Source organism: Biomphalaria glabrata, chromosome 10 (assembly GCF_947242115.1).
Source record: "Biomphalaria glabrata chromosome 10, xgBioGlab47.1, whole genome shotgun sequence".
In the NCBI taxonomy this organism is placed as follows: domain Eukaryota; kingdom Metazoa; phylum Mollusca; class Gastropoda; family Planorbidae; genus Biomphalaria; species Biomphalaria glabrata.
The window spans coordinates 19,115,826-19,140,982 of record NC_074720.1 but is presented as its reverse complement, the minus strand read 5'-3'; the positions used below and the strand labels follow the sequence as shown (position 1 = coordinate 19,140,982).

Genomic DNA, 25,157 nt, shown 5'->3' with positions numbered 1-25,157 from the left:
AGAAAACAATCCAGCTTACTCCTTGTGAATGACCACTAATCTTAAAATGAAGGAACTAGATGAATCCCTAAAAGTCCTCAAACCAAAACAAGCCCCAGGCCCAGACAAAATATCAAATGACATGCTTCTTCACTTGGGTCCTCAAGCCAAAAGAAAACTGCTACAAATATTCAATGCTAGCTGGAAATCTGGCAGAATTCCAAACATCTGGAAAAAAGCCATTATGATCCCTATACTAAAGCACGGCAAACCAAGAAATAAACTGGATAGCTACCGTCCCATCAGCCTCACTAGCTGTACTTGCAAACTGATGGAAAGAGTGATAAATAGAAGGCTGACATGGATCCTTGAGTCAAATAACCTACTCACTGAATCCCAGGCTGGCTTTAGAAACAGAAGATCAAATTGCCTTCATCACACAAGAAATAGAAGACGGCTTTCAAGAAAAGAAACCAACAACAATTGTTTGGGTTGACTTAGAAAAAGCATTTGACAAAGTCTGGGAACAAGGTCTCTAGCTCAAGCTAATCCAGCATCACATATCCCACAGAATGTACAACTGGATAAAGGAATACCTAAATAATAGAAAAGCCTTAGTTTGCATGCAAGGACAAAGAAGCCACACAGTGGGTATAAACAATGGCGTCCCCCAAGGAAGAGTCCTATCCCCAACACTTTTCCTAATATTCATAAACGATCTAAATCAAAACCTACCCAAAAAAGTTAAAAGCAGCATGTATGCAGATGACCTTGCCTTAATTAGCACAGAAGAATATGTAGGAACATCAAAATTTCGATTACAAGATGCTCTTGATAAACTCAATAATTGTTCCAAAGACTGGGGCATGTCCATCAACACAAAAAAGACAACATATACCATATTCTCACATTCAACAAAACAACAAACAATAAAATTAACATTAGATAAGGAAGCTTTAGAAAAAAATGACAGCCCTACATATCTTGGAGTCACCTATGACCCGAGACTAACCTGAAAAAACCAAATAGATAAAACACAGAGTAAAGGCATCCAGAGACTATCCCTCTTGAAAAAATTAGCTGGCACAGATTGGGGAGCTAATCACAACATCCTGAAAAAGACCTATACCAGTTATGTAAGACCTGTACTAGAATATGGTGCCACAGCATGGGGCAGCAGCCCAAACCAACCTAAGAAAAATAGACAAGGTTCAAAATATTGGTCTAAGGATAATGACAGGAGCAATCAAAACAACACCCATAAGAGCTATGGAGGAAACCGCTGCCCTGATCTCTCTGGATAAAAGAAGAGAAATAAAAATCCTTTCCCAATTCACTAAATTGGAAACCTTGGAGAGGCACCCACTCAGAACAAAAATCCACAAAACTGGCACAAAAAAACGTCTCAAAAGGACCAATTTCATACAGGAATCTCTAAACCTAAAAAATAAACACCAACTTGAAAAAATTACTCTGGAATCCTCGATACACTATAATGAATCTCCACCCTGGGACGAAAGCCCTCTTCCTACTATAAGGGACCATATTGAAAAAATAAAAAGAAAATCTGATTACAAACCAACAGAGCTCAAGGAAATAGTGAACTGTTTTCTACATACCAATTACCCTAGCAATCAGTGGATCAGAGTTTACACGGATGGCTCATCCCATAAAGCCACCACAAATGGAGGAGCTGGAATACTTATCGAATGGCCAGATGGAGGAAAACTAGAAAAATCCATTGCAACTGGAGAGCTCTCTGACAGTCACAGAGCAGAAAGGGAAGCACTAGCACTAGCTGCTACCATGCTAGCAAATCATCCAAGTTCCCCTCACAGTCAGATTGTCTTTCAACAGAAGCGAAAACAACCCTCCAAAGCTTGGAAAACTCTGATTCCTCTTATATTAAAAACCTCAGAACAGCACTTACAAAGCTCAACAACAACAGCAAAAAAAACTGTTATTCAATGGATACCAGCTCATATACAACTAGCAGGAAATGAGAAGGCTGACACACTTGCCAAGAGTGGGAGAACAAACTCACAAGTAAACTCTGCACTCTATCCAGAAGAAAAGAAGAAATTAATTGTAGATAAAATAAATGAGAAATGGACGAGCTCCCATCCAAATCACAAGAAAGATGATGCTTACTATAAGCTATCCAGACAAGACCAACGTCTAATCTTTCGACTCAGGACCGGACACAACAGAATGCGACAACACATGTACCGGAAGCTCAAAATTGGAACCAGTGAAATCTGCCCATGTGGAGTATCACCAGAAAATGCTCTCTTTACCAAGAGGCCAGTATAAGACATTGGCCCCAAATCACCCCAATAGAAAGAAAACTATATGGAGAGCTCCCTGATTTGGAAACCACAGCGCAGTTCATCTCATGTATTGGTCTAGTCATATGAACACTCCAACATAACAATGAGAACGATGAAGAAGAAGAAGAAGTATCTAAAAGATTATTCTGACAGTAACTTAAATATAAATTAACAAGGTTACAAAGACAGTTTGTGTGGAAACACAAACTGAAAATCGGCCCCCGAAGTGGTCCACCCAGGCAGGTAAAAAGGCAGGTTTCAATATTATCAGAATGAAATTCTATCAAAGACAAATGACAGAAAATAATGGAGAAAAAAAAAAGGTTAACAGATCTTGTGTGGTGTCCCAGCAGTCCAGAAGACCAAAGGATAGGTGAAAGTGAATATGAAGTTAGATGTGAACCTGGCCTAACTGATGTCTTATAATGAATATCTAATTGATCTAATTGTTTTGTAAAGGGCCAATCTCTTATTCCTCAAAAATAAAACATTTCTGTTAAAAAGAATTTTATTTTTTTTCTAAAAATCCAAAAATAATAATTTTTTTCTTTGGTTAGGTGTTCTATGGTAATTGTGCTTCAGTTCACACGATAATATGAAAAACTACTTATTAATTGTTGTTTTAAATTATGTCTGACTTATACGCATACTAAATAGATTTTTTTCTTTTTAAAAAAATAATAACATTTTTTTGTGTGTAAATATAGAACTTACATAACTTAACAATACAAATATAAAAAAAAATATTTTTTGACAAAAATCTACAACCGTTTGCATAAATATATTAAAATATGATAAACAGCTATCTCCCCTAATAAAGAGCCTCAAGTGTTTGTTACTATTAATAGTGAATAGTTGTAAAAGTAGTGTATTTTTATGAAAAAACTGCTTGCATAAGTGATTTAAAAAATTAGATTTTTCATTTTCAGAAAAGAAAAAAGTAGCTGTTGCATCAGAACATTGAATAGTCTAAAATATTGTGATGTCGGATTTTCACTATCTTTTCTAGTTTACGAGATCTAAACGAGACGGATGGATGGACGGACAGACAGGCCACACAAAACTAAAAGCATCTTTTCCCTTTCGCGGGCCGCTAAAAAACAATATCTAAGTTTTAAAATATTTTTTTTATTTTAATTTCCTGTTTTTTTTTGTTTTGTTTTTATGTATAAATTATAATTTCATCCAAAAATGCATACATAAGAAAAGCTATCAAAAACATCAAAGCAAATGATTTGTTTGTTTAGTGTAGATTATTTAATGACATTGCAATAATACAATGTCTTCAAACATGATCACTTCAGAATAAGTGCAGTTCTCTCCTGCATTACACTTCACTTTTAAAGGGTTCAATTCTTAGGCAAGAATTTAAAACCATTATGCTTGTTTGGCATTAAGCTGTTAGTAACATAATGCTTTAGTGGCTCCTTATGTGAAGGTTAAACATTAGACTTAACTTCAATGGAAAATTGACTTCACTGGAGACTAAAACTTTCAAAGTAAGTATAATTACTTATCAAATGTAGATAATTGTAAACAAACAAGAATCTTCTGGTTCGATCACCCACCGATAGTTATAGTGTCCATATTCCCAGTCTATAATAGTCATTCGTGGTGTTTGAGGAGTGGCTTTGTCAGCAAGTAAAATGTTTCCTGTTAGGAAGAAATGTGATTAAACAAACTAGAAAGAACAACATTTGAAGTAGAGAGTCGACATTTTTTAAAATCCCATTAAGACATAGCTAAAAAAGAATCTCAATTTACCAATGAATTAAAAGTTGAATCAAAAAAACAAACTTAACAGACCAATATTAATAGTCTACTATTATGATATTGTTATAGAATTTAGAAAGGCATCAGAAATTTTTAAAGATATGCCAGAGATTGTGTTAATCCCCTATTTAGTTTTTATGTGTCATTGATAAGTAGTGTACAAATACTCCCTGTAATTGATATTTAAGTAAACTTAACCATATACAGACACTCAAACATACAAAATGTTTGCATTTACTAACCTCCTTGTAAATCATTGTGACAGAAAACTATTGGACAATTTAGATCATTGGCCATTTTTCTGAAAAAAAAAAATAATGTAATCATTAAAGTAATAACCATCATATTTGATTTATTTTTTCTGGAAGTAAGAAAACTTTAATTCAGATCATTATTTAAATTGTTTTTCTCTTGTCAGTTTCTAAACCTATAATGTGTTAGCTAATTTTTTCAAACATAAATATGTATAAATATTTTCATTTTCCTTTTCATTTTAGATTTTTTAAGGACGGAATGCATGATTCACTGACTTTTCATGGCTGTGTGCGAATTATTACCACTAGATTCTAGATTTAGCGTAGATCTAGAGTAATCTAGGCATTTGTTATATTTAAATATAAGTAATTAAATTGACTAAAATTCACAGAGTTTTAAGGTTATGTGTGAATTATCTTCAATAGATCTAATAAAGATTAAGTTAGATTTAGATCTAGATAATAGTTAGATGTAGATCTAAGTCACTAAAATGTACAGACTTTTGAAGGTTATGTGCAAAGTCATTCTTACTATTACAAGTGGATTTTAGGTGAGGGAGGTTCCAGAGTGTGTAGCCTTCATGTTAGGTTGGTAATTGCGCTAAATATAGACTACAGACTAGATCTAGGGCGTCTTTGGTAGAAAAAATGAGAGGAACAACCATTTCTTTGCTGCCTACAGAAAAATAATGCAAGGTAAAATCCTGGCTTAAGCCAAGGCCGCCTTCAAGCACACAAAGGGATGAAAGGCGGTGTACACAAATGACTAATCAGTTCATTAACACAGCCAGCCAATCATGGTATCAGAATGCCTAGACATACTGTTGCTTTTTAACATTTTTAGCAAGAAATAAGCAAAATTATATAAAATAAAACTAGAAAAATCCATTGCAACTGGAGAGCTCTCTGACAGCCACAGAGCAGAAAGGGACGCACTAGAACTAGCTGCTACTATGCTAGCAAGTCATCCAAGTACCCCACACAGTCAGATTGTATTTCTAACCAATGAGAATCAACCCTCCAAAGCTTGGAAAACTCTGATTCCTCCTATATAAAACAACTCAGGACAGCACTTACAAAACTCAACAACAGCAAAAAAACTGTAATTCAATGGATACCAGCACATATAGAACTAGAAGGAAATGAGAAGGCTGACACACTCGCCAAGAGTGGGAGAACAAACTCACAATTAAACTTTGCACTCTATCCAAGCTCTCATCCAAATCACAAGAACGATGATGCCTATTATAAGCTATCCCGACAAGATGAACATCTAATCTTTCGACTCAGGATCGGATACAACAGAATGAGACAATATATGTACCGGAAGCTCAAAATTGGAACCAGTGAAATCTGCCCATGTGGAGTGTCACAAGAGAATGTTGACCATGTCCTCCAAAACTGCTCTATTTACCAAGAGGCCCCAAAACACACCAATAGAAAGAAAGCTATATGGAGAGCTCCCTGATTTGGAAACCACCTCGCAGTTCATCTCATGTATTGGCCTTGTCATCTGAATGCTCCAACGTAAAAAATGAGAACGAAGAAGACGAAATAAAAAAAAAAATTATGAGGTAAAAATTTTAGGAGAGGAGAAAATTTTTTAGGAGACTTATAGATATATATAGATAAATATTGATTTTCACTTTAGGAAAACAAAAATGGCCGACATATTTTGTTTTTAATTTTTAGCTTAATCTATAAGTCAATATTGTGTTGTTTTTAATTGTTTTAAATATGTATATGTTGATCAAGTGAAGAAAATTAAATGGCAACACTTAAAAAAGACACACAAAAAAACAACTTCTTATTATTTTAAGTAATTTTTTGAACTTACAATAACTCATTAAATTCTGTATCCATGTTAAACAAAGGACATTTTTCTTGAAGGCGAGACATTGTCACACTGTTGGAATCAAGATTGTTTTGAATATCTCTTATCCAGCTGAGGAGAAAAACAAAAGGTAAAATTAACTCCAGTGAACAAAATTGAAAGAAAAACTGCTGAACATTTGTTTTCATTGCAAGAGCGATTTATTGACATTTGAAAAGAAAGAAGTCACTAATTAGGCTCTTGAGTTCAAATAAAAAGCATGCCTAGCAAAAGATTCAGGTGTCTAACCTAAAACAGAAAGGATTGGCACAGATTTGTCTTTTATCTGTGCCCAAGTTTGCATCAAGAATAAAGTAAGGAAAAAAACAATTACCCTCTGACAAGACTCTTAAACCATCTTGGTTTCTTACAAAGTGGCATATCCAGACTGTGGAACTGAGCAAGCTTCTCCGCTACCATGACCATCACCTCTGGCTTGCAAAGATCTTCAGGTTTCAGTGGTTTGGCCTGAGACATAAACTCATGATTATGTACATATGTGTTAATGTTATTCATAAAATTGCCCATTTATCTACAATACAATGCTAGTCTGTTTGTTTGTTGTTTTTCTTTTTTCACTGGTCCACAAAGAAATTCTTAGCGCACTGAGCATGCTATAAGCATGTAAGATGCGCTAAATAAAAGCAATTTTTTTTTTTTAAATGTTTAATATTATATCCAAATTTCAATGTTAACATCTCATCCCAAAAGCTCAAAATTTAAGTTATGAAAAGTCAAATTGTCTTAGTTTTTATTGTATTATAAAATTAAGCTTAAAAATTAAAATGGTTACCTTAATAAACTCTTCAATCCTTCCATCATGATACATGCCGTAAGGTTTGGGTCCCAACTTTCTTTCCGCCAGCAAGGCAAAGACTACAGAGTTGTGCACTAAAAAGTCTAAAGTTGATTTACTAATCTGGCCATAGATACGCAGCAACACTTGTTCAGGCTCCCCCCTTGAACTATGCTTGCCTTTAGGTAGGGTAATAAGGTACAAATAGTTGGACATACCCCCTCTGGAACACAAAATGAATTTATGAACTATTTTGTTGAGACATACTCAGGACATTTTCTTAATCTATCAGGCTAATAATTTTTTAAAATTGCTGGCCCTCAAGAATTTTCATTAAAAATATTGTTATCATATTCATTACAATTATACTTTATAGATAAAAAAAAAAGTAAAGGTTGTAATTAAAAACATATTATATTCCAAGGTCAAAGGAATGTATTCCGTAAGCAGTCACTCTTTTTATAATATGTATTAAGAACAAACCAAAAAATCAAAACAAAGACTTCTACCAACCCAACAGGTTCAATCTGTAGATCTTTCTCTGAAGTCAAGTGAAGCCAAGCACCTCCTATGGAGTCTTGACACCACCGAAAGGCTTTATTTCGCACCATTTCATCTGTAATGACATCTTTACTCACTGGCCCATTGGTAGTAGGATTAATCCGACGATCTGTGTCATTGCCAGTGTCTGTGTCATCAATCATTAATGAGGAATCATTATGATTGTTAAGTTTTATTTCCCTTGGAAAGTTCGGGCAGCCTTTTAAAGGTTTCTGTAATATCTCAGTTTGCATCATCTTTAAGTGTGAAGAACAGCTTTGTTTTTAAATTTGATTCAATCAACATGAATTGTTAAGCTGGAAAATTAAAAACAAAGGAACATAAAAATAGTTATACCAGTAAAAGCCTAAATAATACATTTATAATACATTTTTTTTTTTGAAATCTTAGAAAAGCTAACTCATGAGATGTTAGTCAGGTGGTTATTAAGTGGTGCCACTGGCTATCAAAGTGATGATGAAAGAGTTCTGATCAAGGTTGGAAAGTTTACTTAAGATTTGAGGACTGTGAAAAATCAAACCAGCTCTAGAACTAGATGGTATTTTACATCTGATGGTAAAGGAATAATGCTGTTGTGTGTAAAGCAAACCACACAAGTCATACAGCTATAGTTTGTAACCTTTCTATGGAAAACATCTTCAACTCCCAATCCAACAAAATGAAAAACTAGTAGGCAGCACTTGCTGGCCAGTTGTTCACACACATTAGATCACACACACTCATAACTCATACCTAGATCTAAATGAATTTCCCCTTTGTAGTATAGACTATACTATAGTGTCTATAGTTATAGATCTACTACTCTTCTTAAGTCTTATAACTAAACTTAAGTTTAACTAACTAGAGTACAGATTCTAGATCTATTTATTAAGTAACTATTCTAGACTCAGTAGTCTAAGACTGTTCACTCTAAACTCTAAGACTAAGTTAAGACAGTGTACAGTGTAAGAGTAAGTGTTACAAAGTCTATCTGATCTATTCAATCTAGATTGACTAGATCTAGACCTATTCTCAATTCTAGAATGTCTCTAGATAGATTTCTTCTAGATCTATTCTATAGTTACTAGTATAATCTCTATAAATAATACTCCGCCACTTAGATTCTAAATGTCTTCTCTAACCTAAGCCTAAGTACTCTTAAACTTTAACTTAAGTTCCTTCAACTAAAATCTAAATCTAGATGTAGATCTAAATACATGGTCATGGAACTAGATCTATTTATAGATCTATCTTAAATATCTAGACTAAATCTAAAATTAATGTATTAGATCTATCTATATATAGACTAGTCTATATATATTATATTATAGAGATTTATTATAGATTATTACTAGATTCTAGATCTAACATTATAATATAATATAATAGTATTAGTCAGACTTGGCCCGGTGACTTCGATTGTTACTGTATGGATCATGCTATTTTCCGATTGTCGTTTTGACCTTTAACCGATGATACTTTAAAAAGTATAACTAATTTGTATTGCATCCTACTAGAGATCTAGATCCTTATAAGCAAACTTATTTCCAAGAATAGGCCTACAATATTAAAATTTAACAAACGATGTAGATCCTATTACAATACTACCAAGCCTACTATAAAGATTCTATTGTCAAAATGGGGAAGATAGCCTACTCATCATTCACAACTTTAGATTAGGACTATAAATATATTATATTATTATATATATTATATTCATATACAAGAGATTTTCTTAGCAAAGTTCTAGCTGAGCATAGATTCTATTTAAATCTTGATTCATCTAGGGTTCTAGATCTAGACTCCAATTTAGAGTAGCACCGGTATATAATATCTCTATAACTTATAATTACGTCTAGTTAGATTTAGAATGTGTAGTCTCCATTCCCTCACTAGTTTTTATTGGAGGAAGAGAGCCCGGGTTACCAGCCTGTCAGTATTTTGCCTGAATCAGTGTTTCCCAACCTTTGTCTTTAACGGAATGTTTCGTACAATTGAAGAATTTAGCTGAATACTGCTTATTCTTTTACGACGGATTTTTTCCTATTTGAGAATGTAGTCTAGGAGTAAGGCAAACCAAAAAAAAAAAAAATTAACAAGGTTACAAAAGACAGTTTGTGTGGAAACACAAACTCAAAATCGGCCCCCGAAGTGGTCCATCCCAGGCAGGCTTCAATATTTTCAGAAAGAACATCCGAATGAAATTATATCAATGAAAAATGAGAGATAAGAATGGAGAAAGAATGTTAACAGATCTTGTGTAGTGCCCCAACGGTCCCGCAGATCAAAGGATAGGTGAAAGTGAATGTAAAGTTATATGTGAACCTGGCCTATAACTAGTTCCCCTTTCAGACCTTGTGGTCTATAGGGCAGATGATGTAAAGTTCACCTGTTTTTGTGGCCTACGGTTAACGAGGGTGTCATGTAGCCAGCACAACGACCAACCGCCTTTGCTTTTCCAGAACTAGTGTCAGGTACCCATTAGAGCTGAGTGGACTCAAAGGCCACTAAGGATTCCAGAGTTGAAAATCCCAGTCTTCACCGGGATTCGAACCCGGTTCGGAAGCCATTTAACGCTCAGCCACCGCGCCTCCCCTGGCCTAACTGATGTCTTATAATTGATCTAATTGTTTTGAAAAGGCTCAATCTGTTATTCGAAACCTCAAAAAAAAAAAAAAAAAAAAAAAAATTCCGCAATAAAAAAATTCAGGAAAATGAAGTTTACAAGATTACTATTTGTCTTAAATTAGGTCTAACTTATAATGCATACTAATTAGCTTTTTCTCTTTAAAAAACTGCTTGCATAACTGATTTTAAAAATTAGATTTTTCGCTTTCAGAAAAAAAAAATAGCCGTTGCATCAGAACTTTGAATGGTCTAAAATATTGTGATGTCGGATTTTCAATATCTTTTCTAATTTACGAGATCTAAACGGGACAGACGGACAGACATTTCGCACAAAACTAATAGCGTCTTTTCCCCTTTCGGGGGCCGCTAAAAATACATCAATAAAAGGAGACGATATCGCTGTAAGCATTATTACTGTACAATTTCTGTTCAACATTATCCCTTGTTCAATAACGTTACTTTACAAGTTATGGATTGATGTTTTTATTTCAAAAATGGTGTTTAGACTTATCACAAAGCCAAGTTGATAATATTTAAGAAATAATAAATGATTAATGATAAGTAAGACGAGTGAGATAAATCTATTGGGCTAGCATTTCAAATACTAACATTTTCATATCACAAGTCGATTTGATCTTGAATGGGATTTTTTTTTTTAATTATGCAAACATTTTAATTTAAGAAATCCAGCTCCCTGTTTCGTGGTCATGACATGTGATCACGTCACGCATGCTGTTCAAGGCTAGTTACATTTTAAGCATTAGGGCTAATTATCATTTCTGTTAGTTATGGTTAGCAACTATAAGCCCATTATTCCTCTCTAGCACACTATCACAATCAGATTCACATCACAATTAAATTATTATCAGTTTAAACATCCTCACCTCACTTCCCCCAATTTACATTTTAGCTCTAATAGCGGATCCAGAACTTTCAAAGAGGGGGCGCACACACACATATATATTACATTACCGCCACGCCTCCGTATATAGGCCTTATATACAAGGAGGCGTGGCGGTAATATGATTGGCTTCCGAACCAATATATCAAGGGTTCGAATCTCGATTAAGTCTCGGATTTTTAATTTCTGGATTTTAATGTGCCCTTGAGTCACCAAACTCTAAACCAGGGCTGGATTTAGAGGCGTGGAGGCCCTGGGGCAACAAAGGAATGGAGGCCCCTAATTATTTTCCGAATTTTTTTTCCGTCCAGTCTTTCAAAAAATTATTGCCACCAAATAAAATAATTTTAACAAAAGAATGTATAAGTAACTTATGTTAAAGTAATTTAAAGTCAAATTGAATTAAATTAAAAACGAATGAAAATTTCTGTGATTTTTTTTAGCGAAAAATTTCGCTGAAATCTTGGTTTTCTACTCTCCCATCATCTTTTGGAGCCTTTATAATTTTTTTTTTAACGAGGAGCTCTCCAGTGCTATTCTAGACCATCAAAAGTTCAAGACCATAGAAATAAATTCTTATCCGCGACTGATCGATTCAAAGACCTATACATATAGATCTAGATCTATAGATTTTTATGTAAACTCTTTTTTCAGGCTCTAAGGGGAGTAGCCCCAATTAATATTTTTTTCTGTCTTAGAAAAGTAATGATCTTTAGTTTTCAAAGTTTAAAAATAATGCAAAATCATTTCTCGGATATTCACGCAAATATATGAAACAAAGCCTTTTCCTGTTTGTTGAGATAATGTTTCAAAAATCCTAGATCGAAATAATTCATGTTAATTTAAATAGATTGATTACCTAGATCTTTCTAGATTATGTATCTAAAAATTGCAAAATAATAATCATGAGACGAGAGTACTCTTATTTTTGATGTTCAATTACTAGATCTAAATCTAAAAATTAAATTATATGTTACGTAGGTTAGGGTTTAAAAAAACAATAACTTTACTTATTTTAAGTACTTAACAAAACAACACCTTGATCCAACTTTCTAAAAAAATTTCACGACATTTTTTGTAGTGCTAAAAAATCTCCATGCCCAGTCTAGAGTAGTATATATAAGTCTATGTTTAAAACCAAGTAGATCTACATCTTTAGTGTAATTTCAATGTTTGGGAAGGTAGCTGATCTTAAAGAATGCGATAGTAAAAAGAGTTCCTTAGATTTGTCTTGTTTGCATAAGTCTTAATATCAGGTGACCGAGCCTCGCTCGGATGAATAATTTGTTAAGGAAGGATATTTACCCGAAGTTATTTTGGGAATATTGTTGTAATTACGAAAATGAACTATCGGGTAAAGACTATCAATCCGAAGAGTTGCTTTTTAGTTCTTTCAGTTCTCAATGTAATTGTACATGGCGATTAGAATAGAAAGTCCCTCCAATAGTAGGCCTATAGAAAACCACAGCTCACGTCTTAACGTTTTACATTGCTTCTTTCATGTATAACTATTGGGCTATTATAGGCTTGTAAGAAAGTCTTTGCAGTATAACTTCTAAAATGGTTACTTCATGACATTTAATACTGCAATTAGTATATTTATTATGGCTCTGAGACATGGACACTTTACAGAAAAAAACTAAGACTTCTTGAGTGCTTTCACCAAAGATGCCTGCGCTCCATCATGGACATACGGTGGCAGGACAGCACTACATACAGCGATGTCCTTGCCAACGCCGGTATGGACAGTATAGTGGGACTTCTTATGGTCCGACAGTTGCACTGGGTAGGGCACGTATCCCGTATGGGAGACGAACGAATGCCAAAGGCAGTCTTTTTTTGTGAGCTAAAAGGTGGTCGACGTAACAGAGGCGCCCCACGGAAATTCTTCAAAGACCAGCCTAGTCGTCAACTTTCCTTGGCTGACATAGAAGAGAGCACCTGGTTGCATGCGGCCTCAGAACGAGACAGCTGGAGGTCTCTCACGAAGGCCGCGAGATACACATTTGAGACCAAAAGAAAATCTGCTGCCGAGAACAAACGGAGATGGCGAAAAGAAAATCTAAATCGGCCACCTGCTGACAATGGTTATGCTTGCCCTGGATGTGGCAAAATATGTAGGTCACAGTTGGGGCTGCACAGCAAAGGGAAATACTGCATTCTTCACTTATCTTCGGACTCGAATTTCATACCATTTTGCAAGAATATCGCTGTTTGTATTGTGGTCTTTGGTGAAGTCGTTCAAGAAGTCTTAGTTGCTTTCTATAAAGTACTCATGTCTCAGATCCACATAGAGGGGTTGAGAGAATACTGGTTGACACTGATTTTTGTAGACAGGCGGAGCGATTTATTTCGCCACACTCTCGCTTGGAGGCGTCCAAAAGCACGACTATCCATGATCACATATCAACCTCTCTTTAAAGCAATGCGTCAATTGATAAAATGCTTCCCAGATAATGTGAAGTTATCTACCACTTTAATGGATGTCTATGCGCAGTGATCTTTGGGCTGAGTAGGTTTTATTGGGTGACTTTTGGAACATGACTTCTGTTTTACCGAGGTTTATAGGTTAACAAATAAAAAAAAAGGCAGCAGCGTGATGAAAATTCGTTGACCGCGAGCTGGATATCATCAGGGCCAGCCCTAGGCCTATGCTGTCACAGTGGTGGACTCCGAAGGTTCAAAAGCCCCGCGCTGATTCTATGCGTAAATTATTAAATTAAACCATTATAATTTATAATAGGGTTCCCGTGGTCTCCTTGTTTTCAAGGAGCTCCTGGAAATCTCCTGAAACTCATAAAAATGTCCTTAAAAAGACAAAATTGTCACTTTGGGGTGTCAATCAATATGGTAAACGCCAGTCCTACGCGTGATATAAAAAAACGGCATCGTCAGCTTTCATTTAATAAAAATGTAATGCAAATACGAATTTATTTTCTAATACAAAATCTTTATTTTCACTTATTATCTTTATCTCTACCCTTACTGGTCCGCGCGCAATCCTCACATTTCACATATGGCCCCGCAAATGTTAGGGCCGGCCCTGATTGTGCAAGTAAGGTAATAGTAATAGCAAGTAATAGATATGCTGTGTTATGACCATTTCCTATGTTTTGGTATTGGACAGCAGACTTCGAAGCTTAAACACATTGCAATAATTCACCAGCAAAATAATAACAAAGTAAAAGCTACCTACGGGTGTAAGCAATTAAAGTGTAAACAATTTATAAAGCCTTTAAAACACAATAACTAATCTTACATTAAGATATTTAATTTCATTATTTTTCTTCCATAAATTCCTAATGGATCAATGTACAATAAGATGGTGCGCAAATGTTTAATTACGCCAATTGAATCATTGAAACTTGTTCCTGTTTGCGAAGAAAAGACTTAGTGTACTGCTGTGAGCCTAGTGACGTAAGCGGTGTCAAGTTTTTTTTCCCATTGACGTCATACAGAAAATTTCATTCATAAAACATTCTAGCCAAAATACATTTTTCGATAATGAGCCATTTTCAAACCGATATAACGGTCGACCTCGAGTTTTCCCGATGTGGCCAATGAGTTGAGAATTTTTTTCTCACTATTATGCACATACTGTGAAATTTTAAAGAAAATCGTTAGAGCCGTTTTCGAAATAAAATTTATATATATATATATATATATATATATAAATATATATACATACATACAAGAATTGCTCGCTTAAGAGTATAGGATATAAAAGATACTCATTACCAAGCCTAAACGCTAGCTCGTCTTTGTAAACCTTTACCAATTAATATTGTTGTAACCCTGCCTTGCACCAGTGCTTGAAATGCGCACTAGCGCACTGTTGAACGTAAACAAGGGGAAGGACTGTTGTGAGCCGGCTAAAAGTCATGGGAGTCTGAACAGTCTGGTGCTGAGTGCCCGGAGGAAATTCCAGCTACCCGTCGCCTCAGCGTGGCCCTCCGGTGGAAACATACAGAGGTGGATCTGGACAGGCTAAGAACGAGTAGCGAACCAGGCCTTCTAGCAGGTCTCCCTGGGTGAGCTTTTTTTTTTTTTTTATCTCACTCGGGGTGGGGATGGAACAAGTAACCTGCAACCCAGTCCAAAAAGTCCGCCACGCCGTTCCACAAAGGGGGTCGTCATCAGTACCAGGAGCCTGGAGTGGCGGCTCCCGCACGGAATTGTGACGGTTACAGAATAGGAATATGAGACAAGCTCCCCGCAGTTAGTACTGTTCTCGGCCACTTATAGCGAGTGGGCAGAGAGCGAGGACGGTGCGCTGTGTACGCGGCACGGCCCGGTCTGGCCCAGTCAATCGATATGGCCGTCTACCGCTGGGTGCCCTCAGACAGGACAGGGGTGAAGAGCCCCATGTCCAGGCCTGGTGGTTGGATAAAAGCCTTTCTAACCATCAACGGGATAATGGCGCCTCCGGCGCCGATTCCCTACTGGACTTCATCGAAGGTGCTGAGTGCTGTCCTGTGTGATACTAGGAAACTGTGTGTGAGACCTAGAACGACACTGGGAAGTGTGTCGGTGGTCTGTTCTGTGTTCTGGTATGAAGTAGGACTCTTAGAACTTAAGTCATATTACTCCCTGTGACTTTATAGCAGACGTCCAAGTCTAACTAGTAACTGTTACTATTTGTTGATGCTTATTCAAAATAAATACATCGTTTACTGTTGCCGACCTGCCTTTTCGTTGAGTGCCTACCCTAGAGTTGCAACAAGATGTAGCAGCCTACAAATTTGTTATCAACCGTAATATTTAAAATGTTGTCGGTAAAAATGCGAAAAAAAAAAAAAAAAAATTGCTGACCCGTCAAAATTTAGAGGCTCCTAACTTGTGAAGACGCCTGCACCGCCCTAAATCCGGTCCTGTGGGTACCTAACTTGAATTGGTGAAAGTAAAGGCGGTAGACCGTTGTGCTGGCCACATGTCACCATGCTCGTTAACCTTTGGCCAAAAAAACATATGACCTTTACATCTGTCCCATCGTTTGCAAGATAAAAAGGTGGTTCTTTTCTTTTAGAATATAATATTCAGAGCACAATGAAAGGGGGTAAAGAGATCTCTATTAGACTTAGTCATTGGTTTTCTTAGCTATATATTAAACTATATTATAAACTCAGAAAAAAACTCAGTTATTTAAACGATAAAAATAATATCAGTATTGGAGGTTGCATAATACTCGTACCCGCGCGAGACTTAATCCCCCCTGACCTTATTTACAAGCTCACTGGTAGATTGCACTCAAGATTTGGATTAAGATACCTGACCTTAATTACAATCTCACTGGTAGATAAACTGCAAATGAAATATTCAAGTGCACTAAAAAACATATATATCAGAAGTCAAAACTTGCTTTACAAAAATATGTCTTGCTATGAAACATTCCTTCGAAAAAAAAGAAAATGGATTCTTAGTTCCACGCGTATCCTTATGTCTTAACCTAGTCGTAGGCCTACATGTTAGTTAAGAGATTTAGACGCCACAAAGCCATTCGTTTTCTTGGCTGATTCTGGCCATTGATTGCCTGGTCTAAATAAGCATTTATTTCTAGGACTTATGTTTCGTATATGGCTGTTCCCCAAGATCTACAGTAACGAATTTCTAGATAACAAACATAGGGATATTTGTAGACGCCATAATGATCTATCAAGTATTGCAGATAGATAGATAGATAGATAGATAGATAGATAGATAGATAGATAGATAGATAGATAGATAGATAGATAGATAGATAGATAGATAGATAGATAAGAGATTAAGGAAAATTGTCAAAGTAAGAAAAGAGAACTTTGATTGACCCCAGGCCACAGATGGCAATTTAAGCAGGACACAGCTGTGTCTCCCTAACCGAGTAGAAATGTACAGACAATAGTGCGTTACTCTCTCACACACGACGATACACATAGTTTGGATAGAGATAGATACTAACCAAGTCCTTACAACTGAAAAGTAGGCCTAGTTATGGTTCGTATCGGTAAACATACAATTTCTTAAGTACTAGTCGACCGGCGGCGTAGCATACGCCGCTATTTTGCAGGGCCGGCCATAGGCCACAGCAACCTATCCGACCGCAGTGGGCCCCACACTTTCATAGGACCCGTGCTAATTCTGTGTAAATTATTTAATTAAACTATTTTATAACTTATATCAGATTTCTCGCGGCCGCCTGATTTACCAGGAGCTCCTGGAAATCTCATGAAATTGCAAAATATATGAAAAAGTCTTGGAAAACTCGGAAATTATTAAAAATCTATTGAAAACTCATACAAATCTCATGAAATATATTGACAAAAATTGTAATTTTGGGATGTCATTCAATATGGAAAACGCCAATCCTACGTGCGATGCGATAAAAAAAAACGGCATTATGCATTAGCCGCTTGTGCGTAGCCAGGGGGGGGGGGGGGCTCAAACCCTTCCCTAACAGATGATTTTGACAATAAAACTTCCTTTTTTCGATATAAAATCTAAAGCAAAATACAGTCACCTAATTCCAAGAGTGTAGCCAAGAGAGGTTACAAATTTCTACCAGTGGCTGGGCTCCATTAAGAAAGTGCAGTGAATAGTCATCTGCCGAAATTGAAAAAGACTAAATGTGACTCAACAAAGATGGCTAAGACAGATTTTAGGAGTCAGTTATGGAGATAGGTTGTGACAGAGCGTCGCATGAAGTTTGCGGGACATGTTCTCCGACAAAATAAATTACGCATAATAAGAGTTGCGATGACATAGAGGCCATTACGAGGAAAGCGCCAACAGGGAAATCCTAGTACAACTTGGCGACACACTTTCATGAAGGACCTCAGAGCAGGTGGGAAGAAGCTTCATATATTGCCAGTGACAGACTTTTGTGGAAGCAGCTTGCCGCCCAATGCGCTGAGCGGCGCCTGAGGATCTAAGTAAGTAAGAATAGCAGATTAGGTTTTTGAAATAAAACTTTTTAATAGCAGGATAATGCACTGTAGATATGCATTTTGTTGGCTTTCAATACCGTAAACAGTGCTCACAGCGCTCCACCAGACCCCCTTGCTGGCAAGGGTTGGGAGTCCAAATTTTCCCCACTAACTCCAGGAAGAACCTATTCTAGTGTACAATAAACGTCTTCCGAAAGAATAAAGTGTCAGAATTTAATAAAGATTCATTATGTACACACACACGCGCACACACATTCAGATACGAGACATGATTGTAGGATACACATTCTGTTTTGATACATGTAGGTAAGATACACATTCTCATTTGATACATGAAATTAGGTTTGTCATTGCCATGTCTACAAAATATATTTCAGCTACTAATCATTAAAATAAAATTAGAAAAAAATCCCACCCCCGAAAAAAAAATCCTGGCTACGCTTGGAGAGCTTTGATTGGTCTATGATCGCCTTCAAGTTAATGATATTAATAGGATACTAGAGCGACTCTTTGATTTTACGTTTTTAAAACTACACAGATGGTAGAATTCAGAATTGGTTTCAAAAGCAAGATTCCCAATGTGCGACCATTTCAGTGTTACTACCTGCATTCTACCCCCCGCCACTGAATAAAATTGGCCTCCTTCAGTCGTGGAACGACTAAGGTTCATCTCGAACCCTTTTTCATATGGCTGTGGAGCCCTATTTTGGAGAGACACTCCCGTCCACTTATATTACAGGTCGATGTGACTTTCGCTTTGGCGGTAGTAATAATTATTAAGGCGTTATCCAATGTTTTCCTAACCGAAGGAGATGGCTGGAAAGATCATTCAATATAAAATGTTAGTAATTTCCCCTTTTAGTGTCTAGTATCAATATTAAATCTTTAGTCTACTTCGAATACACTGCGTATAAATAATATTAAAAAAATATTTAAAATAAATATGTAGAGTACTTTTAAAAGAAAGACCCGCATTGTCTATTTAGTCCTTTCACTATTGAGGTAACTTCACCTGCGTTGAAATTACGAATTCAATTAAGCCTTCTTTTTACATTATATCCCATCAAGTGGCATCAACCATATCCACATTGGTAGGCCCTATAATATTTCTATTGATGATTGATAAGAAGGAAATCCCATTTCCATTTGCGCATTTCGTCTGTGGTCGCACATGACTGACTTCAGCGGCCTTACAAGGGCTGGTGTCATCCGGTACGACCATTTCTTGATGCTACACACCCTGGGCTAGCAAGACCTTTTGCAATAAATTTTAACACTAATACAAGACGCATATCATAGACATTTAGAAAGTTTTAGCCAACAGACTTACAATGCTTGGTGGGGTGTTGCTCCAACTCCGGCCCGTGGGTCAAATCCGAAGGGTGACTCTAGATAGGTACGTAAGTAGGTACGTAGGTAGGCTATATAGGTAGATAGATAGATAGATAGATAGATAGATAGATAGATAGATAGATAGATAGATAGATAGATAGATAGATGTAAAGTGTAAGAAAGTATTTGAAGCTTGAGTGCCGGAGTCACGATATACGAAGCAAGGAGAGCGGCCAACGTGAAAGAACGAAGACGCGGGACTATCTGTAACTGACCAAAGTGAGATTTGGACTTCACAGTCATCTTCGTGTTCATAGGAAATGAGAAATGTGCACATCTTGGACCACGAAGGAGGAGCTTCAAGAAAGTATGCATATCCGAGAAAGTTAATATCGACACTATGAAATTTATAATAATATCTGCATTCTTTAAAACAAATATTACCGACACAATTGAAACATTTCTAAACTCGGTACATCAAGTTTATTATTGGTTTTGCAAAGGTCACCGTTAATTTGTCTTCACGTGCTCAAGTCACGTGATTGTGCCAAGTTACCTCGTCTGCTGTCTCCTTGATTTCTTCCACAAGGAGCTTGAGCTGAGCTCTTGCACGAAAATCAACAATACATTTATACATTGATCTTTTTTTTTCTCTACTTGTAGAGATCTCAACATCTTAAGGTTGTTTCCCCTGACATTCTTAGAAATGCCACCCTGATTAGAAATGATCACTTAGAAGTTAACTGAACATAGTTCTTACGTTTGTTGTACGAGGAACATTGAAGTCTCTCGAGCTAGTCTACACACTACACACCAGTGTTACCAGCTTAAACCTTTATTTTAAAATGAATGTTGCCTCGTATTGATTTCTTCTTGAACATCTTCCATACAGTAAGTAGAAGAAGAGAAGGTAAAGTAACAAGGAAGCCATTGTGCTGTGTCCAAGTGTTAGAATGATTGCAAAGAACTGATCTAGTTGCCAGTGTCCAAGTGTTAGAATGATTGCAAAGAACTGATCTAGTTGCAAAGAACTGATCTAGTAGCCAGTGTCCAAGTCTTATTGTTTGACTCACCAGTACACGTCCTTTTGTTTTGGGTTGCGGCTACAAATGTTTTTCTTTACTGATTCATACATTTAAGAGTCAAAGAAGTTTTGTTGTTGTTGTTGTTATGGCTACATTGGATTAGTTTGGATCACCCATGCATGTTTGTGTGCGTGTGTTATTGCTACATTTGTTTAGTTCATACAAACATGTCTGTTTTGTGTTATGGCTACATTTGTTTTGACAAATTTCAGATCAACTTTCCACCATTTTCCTCTAGAACTTTTATTAGGTGAAACAGTAAACATTTTATAAAGATTTACTGCTGCAGGGGTAAAAGACTGTATAGAAATACGAAAAACATGCATATATTTTACCCTGCCGGACCAAGTAAAACATTTTATATCCTGCTGAATAAGCATCAAGTGCGTTGGAAAAATCCGCTTTCTTTGAAGATCATGGCCTGAACACTCACCATCTGGTGGTTTATTGGTGAAACAATGAAGTGATCCTCTTTATGATCTGAGCAAGAATTTTTTTATTTCTTTTATGCATATGTGCAGTATGTTCTCAAAGATCTTGCCAATAGTCCAACAAATAATAATAAAGACAAAAAAAAAAGAACAAAGGCCTATAGGTAAAACAAAAATACTCGTAGGGCATGTTCTAGCAAGAAACAAAACGAAAGTCTTTCTATTACGTATAGTTGTTGTTTTCACATCACTGACAGTCTAATGTTAGACATTAAAATATTTCTACAATCTCTTAGATGTTATAGGCTAATGGAAAGTAACTTTAATTTAACGTGAGATAGTTCAAGGCCAATCACAGCTCCAGCTTCAATAACGTGCCCAGTGAGCAGTGCAGTGTTAGTCTTCCATGTCAACCTCAATGAAATTAAACTTTGTTTTACATGTTTCGGATGTTCTTTCAGAGTTGAAGATAATTACTTCTTTGTCCAAACATCCCGCAGGACGACGTGGGATGGTAGCGGGCAGGGTTTGAACCCGGGACCATCGATAAATCTGAACGACAGTCCAGCGCGCAAACCGCACGGCCAGGAAGCCATTTAAGGGACGGAGGCGTGGGCTACAGCCCAGGGACCCCCCACAAGAAAAGGGCCTCCACATAAGAAACAAAATCTTTCGGCTTAGAAACTTTACTTGTTAAAAATATGCATATATATATATATATATATATATATTATATATATATTATATATATATATATAAATATACTTTCAGTTGGCAACATTGTCGTGGTTAAAAAGTGTCCGCTTATGGCGTGTTCGTATTTCCGTAAAATGCATAACCGAATCATAGACATAGAAAATATAGACTGGCCGATTAAAGAGTTTTATGAAACGAAAATTTGTGATTAGCAATTTTGTGTACTTTATTATACAGCATTTATGAGCAGTATAAAAGTTAAGTATTCATATCTATTTCAGCCACACATCTATATATATTGTAAATAAGGAGGCAGTGTAGTTTTGTTTAACCTCTAAGAATAAAGATCATGCAATTTTTCATAATTCGGAAATCCGAATACAATAGATATAGGCCTACATGTTTTCAAGTTACAAGAAGTTACTTTCTTTGGCCAGTCTATATTTATTTATGTCTATGAACCGAATACATTGCGTAAATCTTTAAAAAAATTACATTTTGTTTTGCTAAAATATGCATTTTAAATATTTTTTTTTAAACGAAAGAAAATAAATTAATTTATTTTACAAGTAATTTGTTTTATAATATATCTAAATGCGCTATTAGATTCACCAATAGTTTCGTTCTTAGTTCGACCATGGTTCGACTATCATTATAAGTAAGCTAACCCTTTCACCATGACCATGCAGTTAGACCATAGAAACGAGGCTATTGAGTATTGATCACCGACATAAAGACAAAATATAGGTCCGTGCTATTTCAAATTACTTCAAACAATGAAGAGATTGATTTAGTTTCTAAAGATAACTTTTTTTTTCCTTTTTTATTCTGAATAAAAATTGATTTTATCTGGTTATATGGTGTGTGATATGTGTTTTATATGTGTGTGATATGTGTTTTATATGTGTGTGATAGGCCTATGTGTTTTATATGTGTATGATATGTATTTTACATGTGTGTGATATGTATTTTACATGTGTGTGATATGTATTTACATGTGTGTGATGTGTGTTACAATTTTTGGCCCTAGTGGAACAGCCAATATTGCAAAAATATCACATAATTGTTTTTTTTTTTTTTTTTGGCTATCCTCCAAAAGCCCTGATTACCAACCTCCAACTTTTAAGGCGCCCCAATTTTGTTTCATACTTCCAATTATAGGTCTGTTACTCACGGTCTCTGCTGCTCTCGTTCAAAGATTCATATACAGACGTTTCAATAAATGAAAACGCTTTTCGTGACGGTTTTCCAAGACTCATTAACATTAAGATTGAAGTGTTAACGTGAGGTGAGAAGGGAAAAAAAAGGGGAGGCAGTGACGTAGCTAGGGATTTTGGGGCCGGGGAGGGCTTGACCTCATTAGGGGCCCCTGCATTTTGACGTTCGGCATCTTGACATGAGATAATTGCATAAAATCAAATGTAAAAACAAATTTCGGACACTCATTTGGGGGACCCACGGATTTTCACATTTGGACACCCCCTCCCGCCACTTAGCTACGCCACTGGGGGAAGTAAAGGATGTATCGTTTAAATTTCTTGGCTTTAACAGCCCAGGATCTCAACCAAAAAATGGGGTCGTCAAAGTCAACAAAGAAAGAAAACACTGCTACTAAAGATCGGGAGGCACACATCACCATCTGAACGTGTCACCAAGATACACACTAAAGGTAGACTCTGAATTGCTTTGAAAGATTTATCAAAATGCATTTATTAAATGTGCTCTTTACTGGCTACCTTACATGTGTATTCTTTTAGATAGTCTATAGATAATTTTCGCTTATTGAAAATTGAAAGTGTGCTCTTCGATGACGTATAGATATAAATAGAAGAAGAGATTCTATATTGAACTTTGTATCGTGTTTAGTTTCCAAGCACTATTGACCTACTTACAGAATTGCGCATATTTTAAGAAACAACTTACAAGCTAGAAGAATGTGTGCTTGAGATTTTATTTTAGCCAATATAACTTTGAAGAACGTAGATCAATTCATGAATATAAATTAATAAAACACCCATATGTACAATTTTTTTTTCTGTTATTAGTCTTCCAATAACGAGGGTGGAGGGACATATCAAAAGTCGCCTATTAACAGAAATGTGGAAAATATTTCGAGCGTATTCTGAATCGTCTCGATTTATTATGCCCCTAGTTTCAATTTTCGATATCAACATGCTTCTGATAGACTAGTATCATATTATCTTATCAGATTATACAATCTTTATTGGTCTAATCTATAAGTAAATCTAAATGAAAAATAATATTTAGGCCTACTGTACGTGGTCCTACCTTTAAAACGGCTTCCTTCTAAATATTTAATAATGAGGTGGAAATGCTAGATGGCTGACTTCATTAGATCTAGATCCAAACCTATATAGATTATACTGGAATTGTTTACATACAGGTAGTTTGTTTATCAGTTTCCCAGCAAGCGATTACTGTAGTGACTATCTCTCTCCCCCTCTCTCTTGTGTGGTAACATAAGTGAGAGACTTTGTGAAATGCAACAGTGACGGGCCCATTATAAAAAGGAATGACACTTGATAACGAGGCGTTGTTAGCAGACGACTTAAAACTGGCAAAGGCGGAATCCTGAGCTTTTGAGTTGGGGAAACGATTTTTAACAAATTAAAAAGTTTCTACTTGATCCAAGAATGGGTGTGGAAGAAATAACGTTATTTAATATCTTTTTTCAACCCCACACACGAATACTAGCTACAAGACGGGGAGGAGTCTCATCGTTTGATGCCAATTACATTACCTCAAGATACCAGACACAAGCAGGTTCAAGAGTACAAAACCATACTAGATGGAAAACACGAAAAATCAACACCACAAAACAAGGATTTTAAAACATGCATACAATATTTGCAGTAGTTTATCATTGGTGCAAACATGCAACTCCAAGTATGACATTTTCAGATAAATACTCTTTGTCAGAAAAAAAAGCAATTTTGTCTATATTGTCCATTCTATCATTGTGCGTTGATCAGAGAATACGTTCTTTGATCGCTAGCACTATGCACAGTGTTATTTGCACAGGAATGTACAAGAAAACAAAGTCACAGATCTTGTGTAGTACTAATGATTGAACAGCCTCGAAAGTTTGAAGGCCGTTGCTAAAAGATTGTCTACATACCATTTATAAGCGAGTTAATTTTTAAGCCAGAAGATATGAAGTACAGAATTCGGTTAATAGATAATATATATTGCTATAAACAACAGAGCATAAGAGGACATTTACACATTATTATAACCAATACTATTTTTAGTAACGGTAAACCCTAGTTCAAACTCACCAAGTATCAATACTATCGTCTTTCACTTTTACATGTAGAGCGACAACTTGAAATCAAATTGTCTAAAGTTTTTGTCAATAATTTACAAAAAGATCCCTGTTGAAGTTATTAGAGGCGAATGTAATCTAGAGCGACTCAAGTTCTGAAGTAACTTGCACTACAATGTCAATCTTTTTTTTTAAAACTATATAAGTGTCAAGTTTTTGATGAAATCACTTTAAAATTTACGAAAATTTCAGAAAAAAATAACACCAAACACACAATGTTACATAATGGTTTATTTACACACACAAAAATTAATACATCTTAAGAATATAGAT

The 25,157-nt window shown here is 35.9% G+C and overlaps 1 protein-coding gene across 6 annotated transcripts in view; it reads right to left on the bottom strand.

Moving 5' to 3' along the window:
* The window catches only part of LOC106070753 (choline/ethanolamine kinase-like), a 39,246-nt gene extending 15,213 nt beyond the window's left edge, over positions 1-24,033 (bottom strand). For 2 of the 6 annotated variants that reach the window (XR_008780256.1, XM_056044720.1), the window contains exons 1-7: positions 23,828-24,033; positions 7,519-7,862; positions 7,003-7,228; positions 6,544-6,677; positions 6,174-6,281; positions 4,325-4,383; positions 3,878-3,962 (exon numbers count right to left, since the gene is read on the bottom strand). Coding sequence is in view for 5 of the 6 variants with exons in the window: in XM_056044720.1 (XP_055900695.1) it covers positions 3,878-3,962; positions 4,325-4,383; positions 6,174-6,281; positions 6,544-6,677; positions 7,003-7,228; positions 7,519-7,802 (896 nt within the window). In the remaining variant the exon portion in view is untranslated. Of the gene's footprint in view, positions 1-3,877; positions 3,963-4,324; positions 4,384-6,173; positions 6,282-6,543; positions 6,678-7,002; positions 7,229-7,518; positions 7,863-8,897; positions 9,023-23,827 lie in introns of those variants that run through there. The other 4 variants (XM_056044724.1, XM_056044722.1, XM_056044721.1 and 1 more) reach the window with 4 other exon arrangements.
* Positions 24,034-25,157: the final 1,124 nt, after the last annotated feature.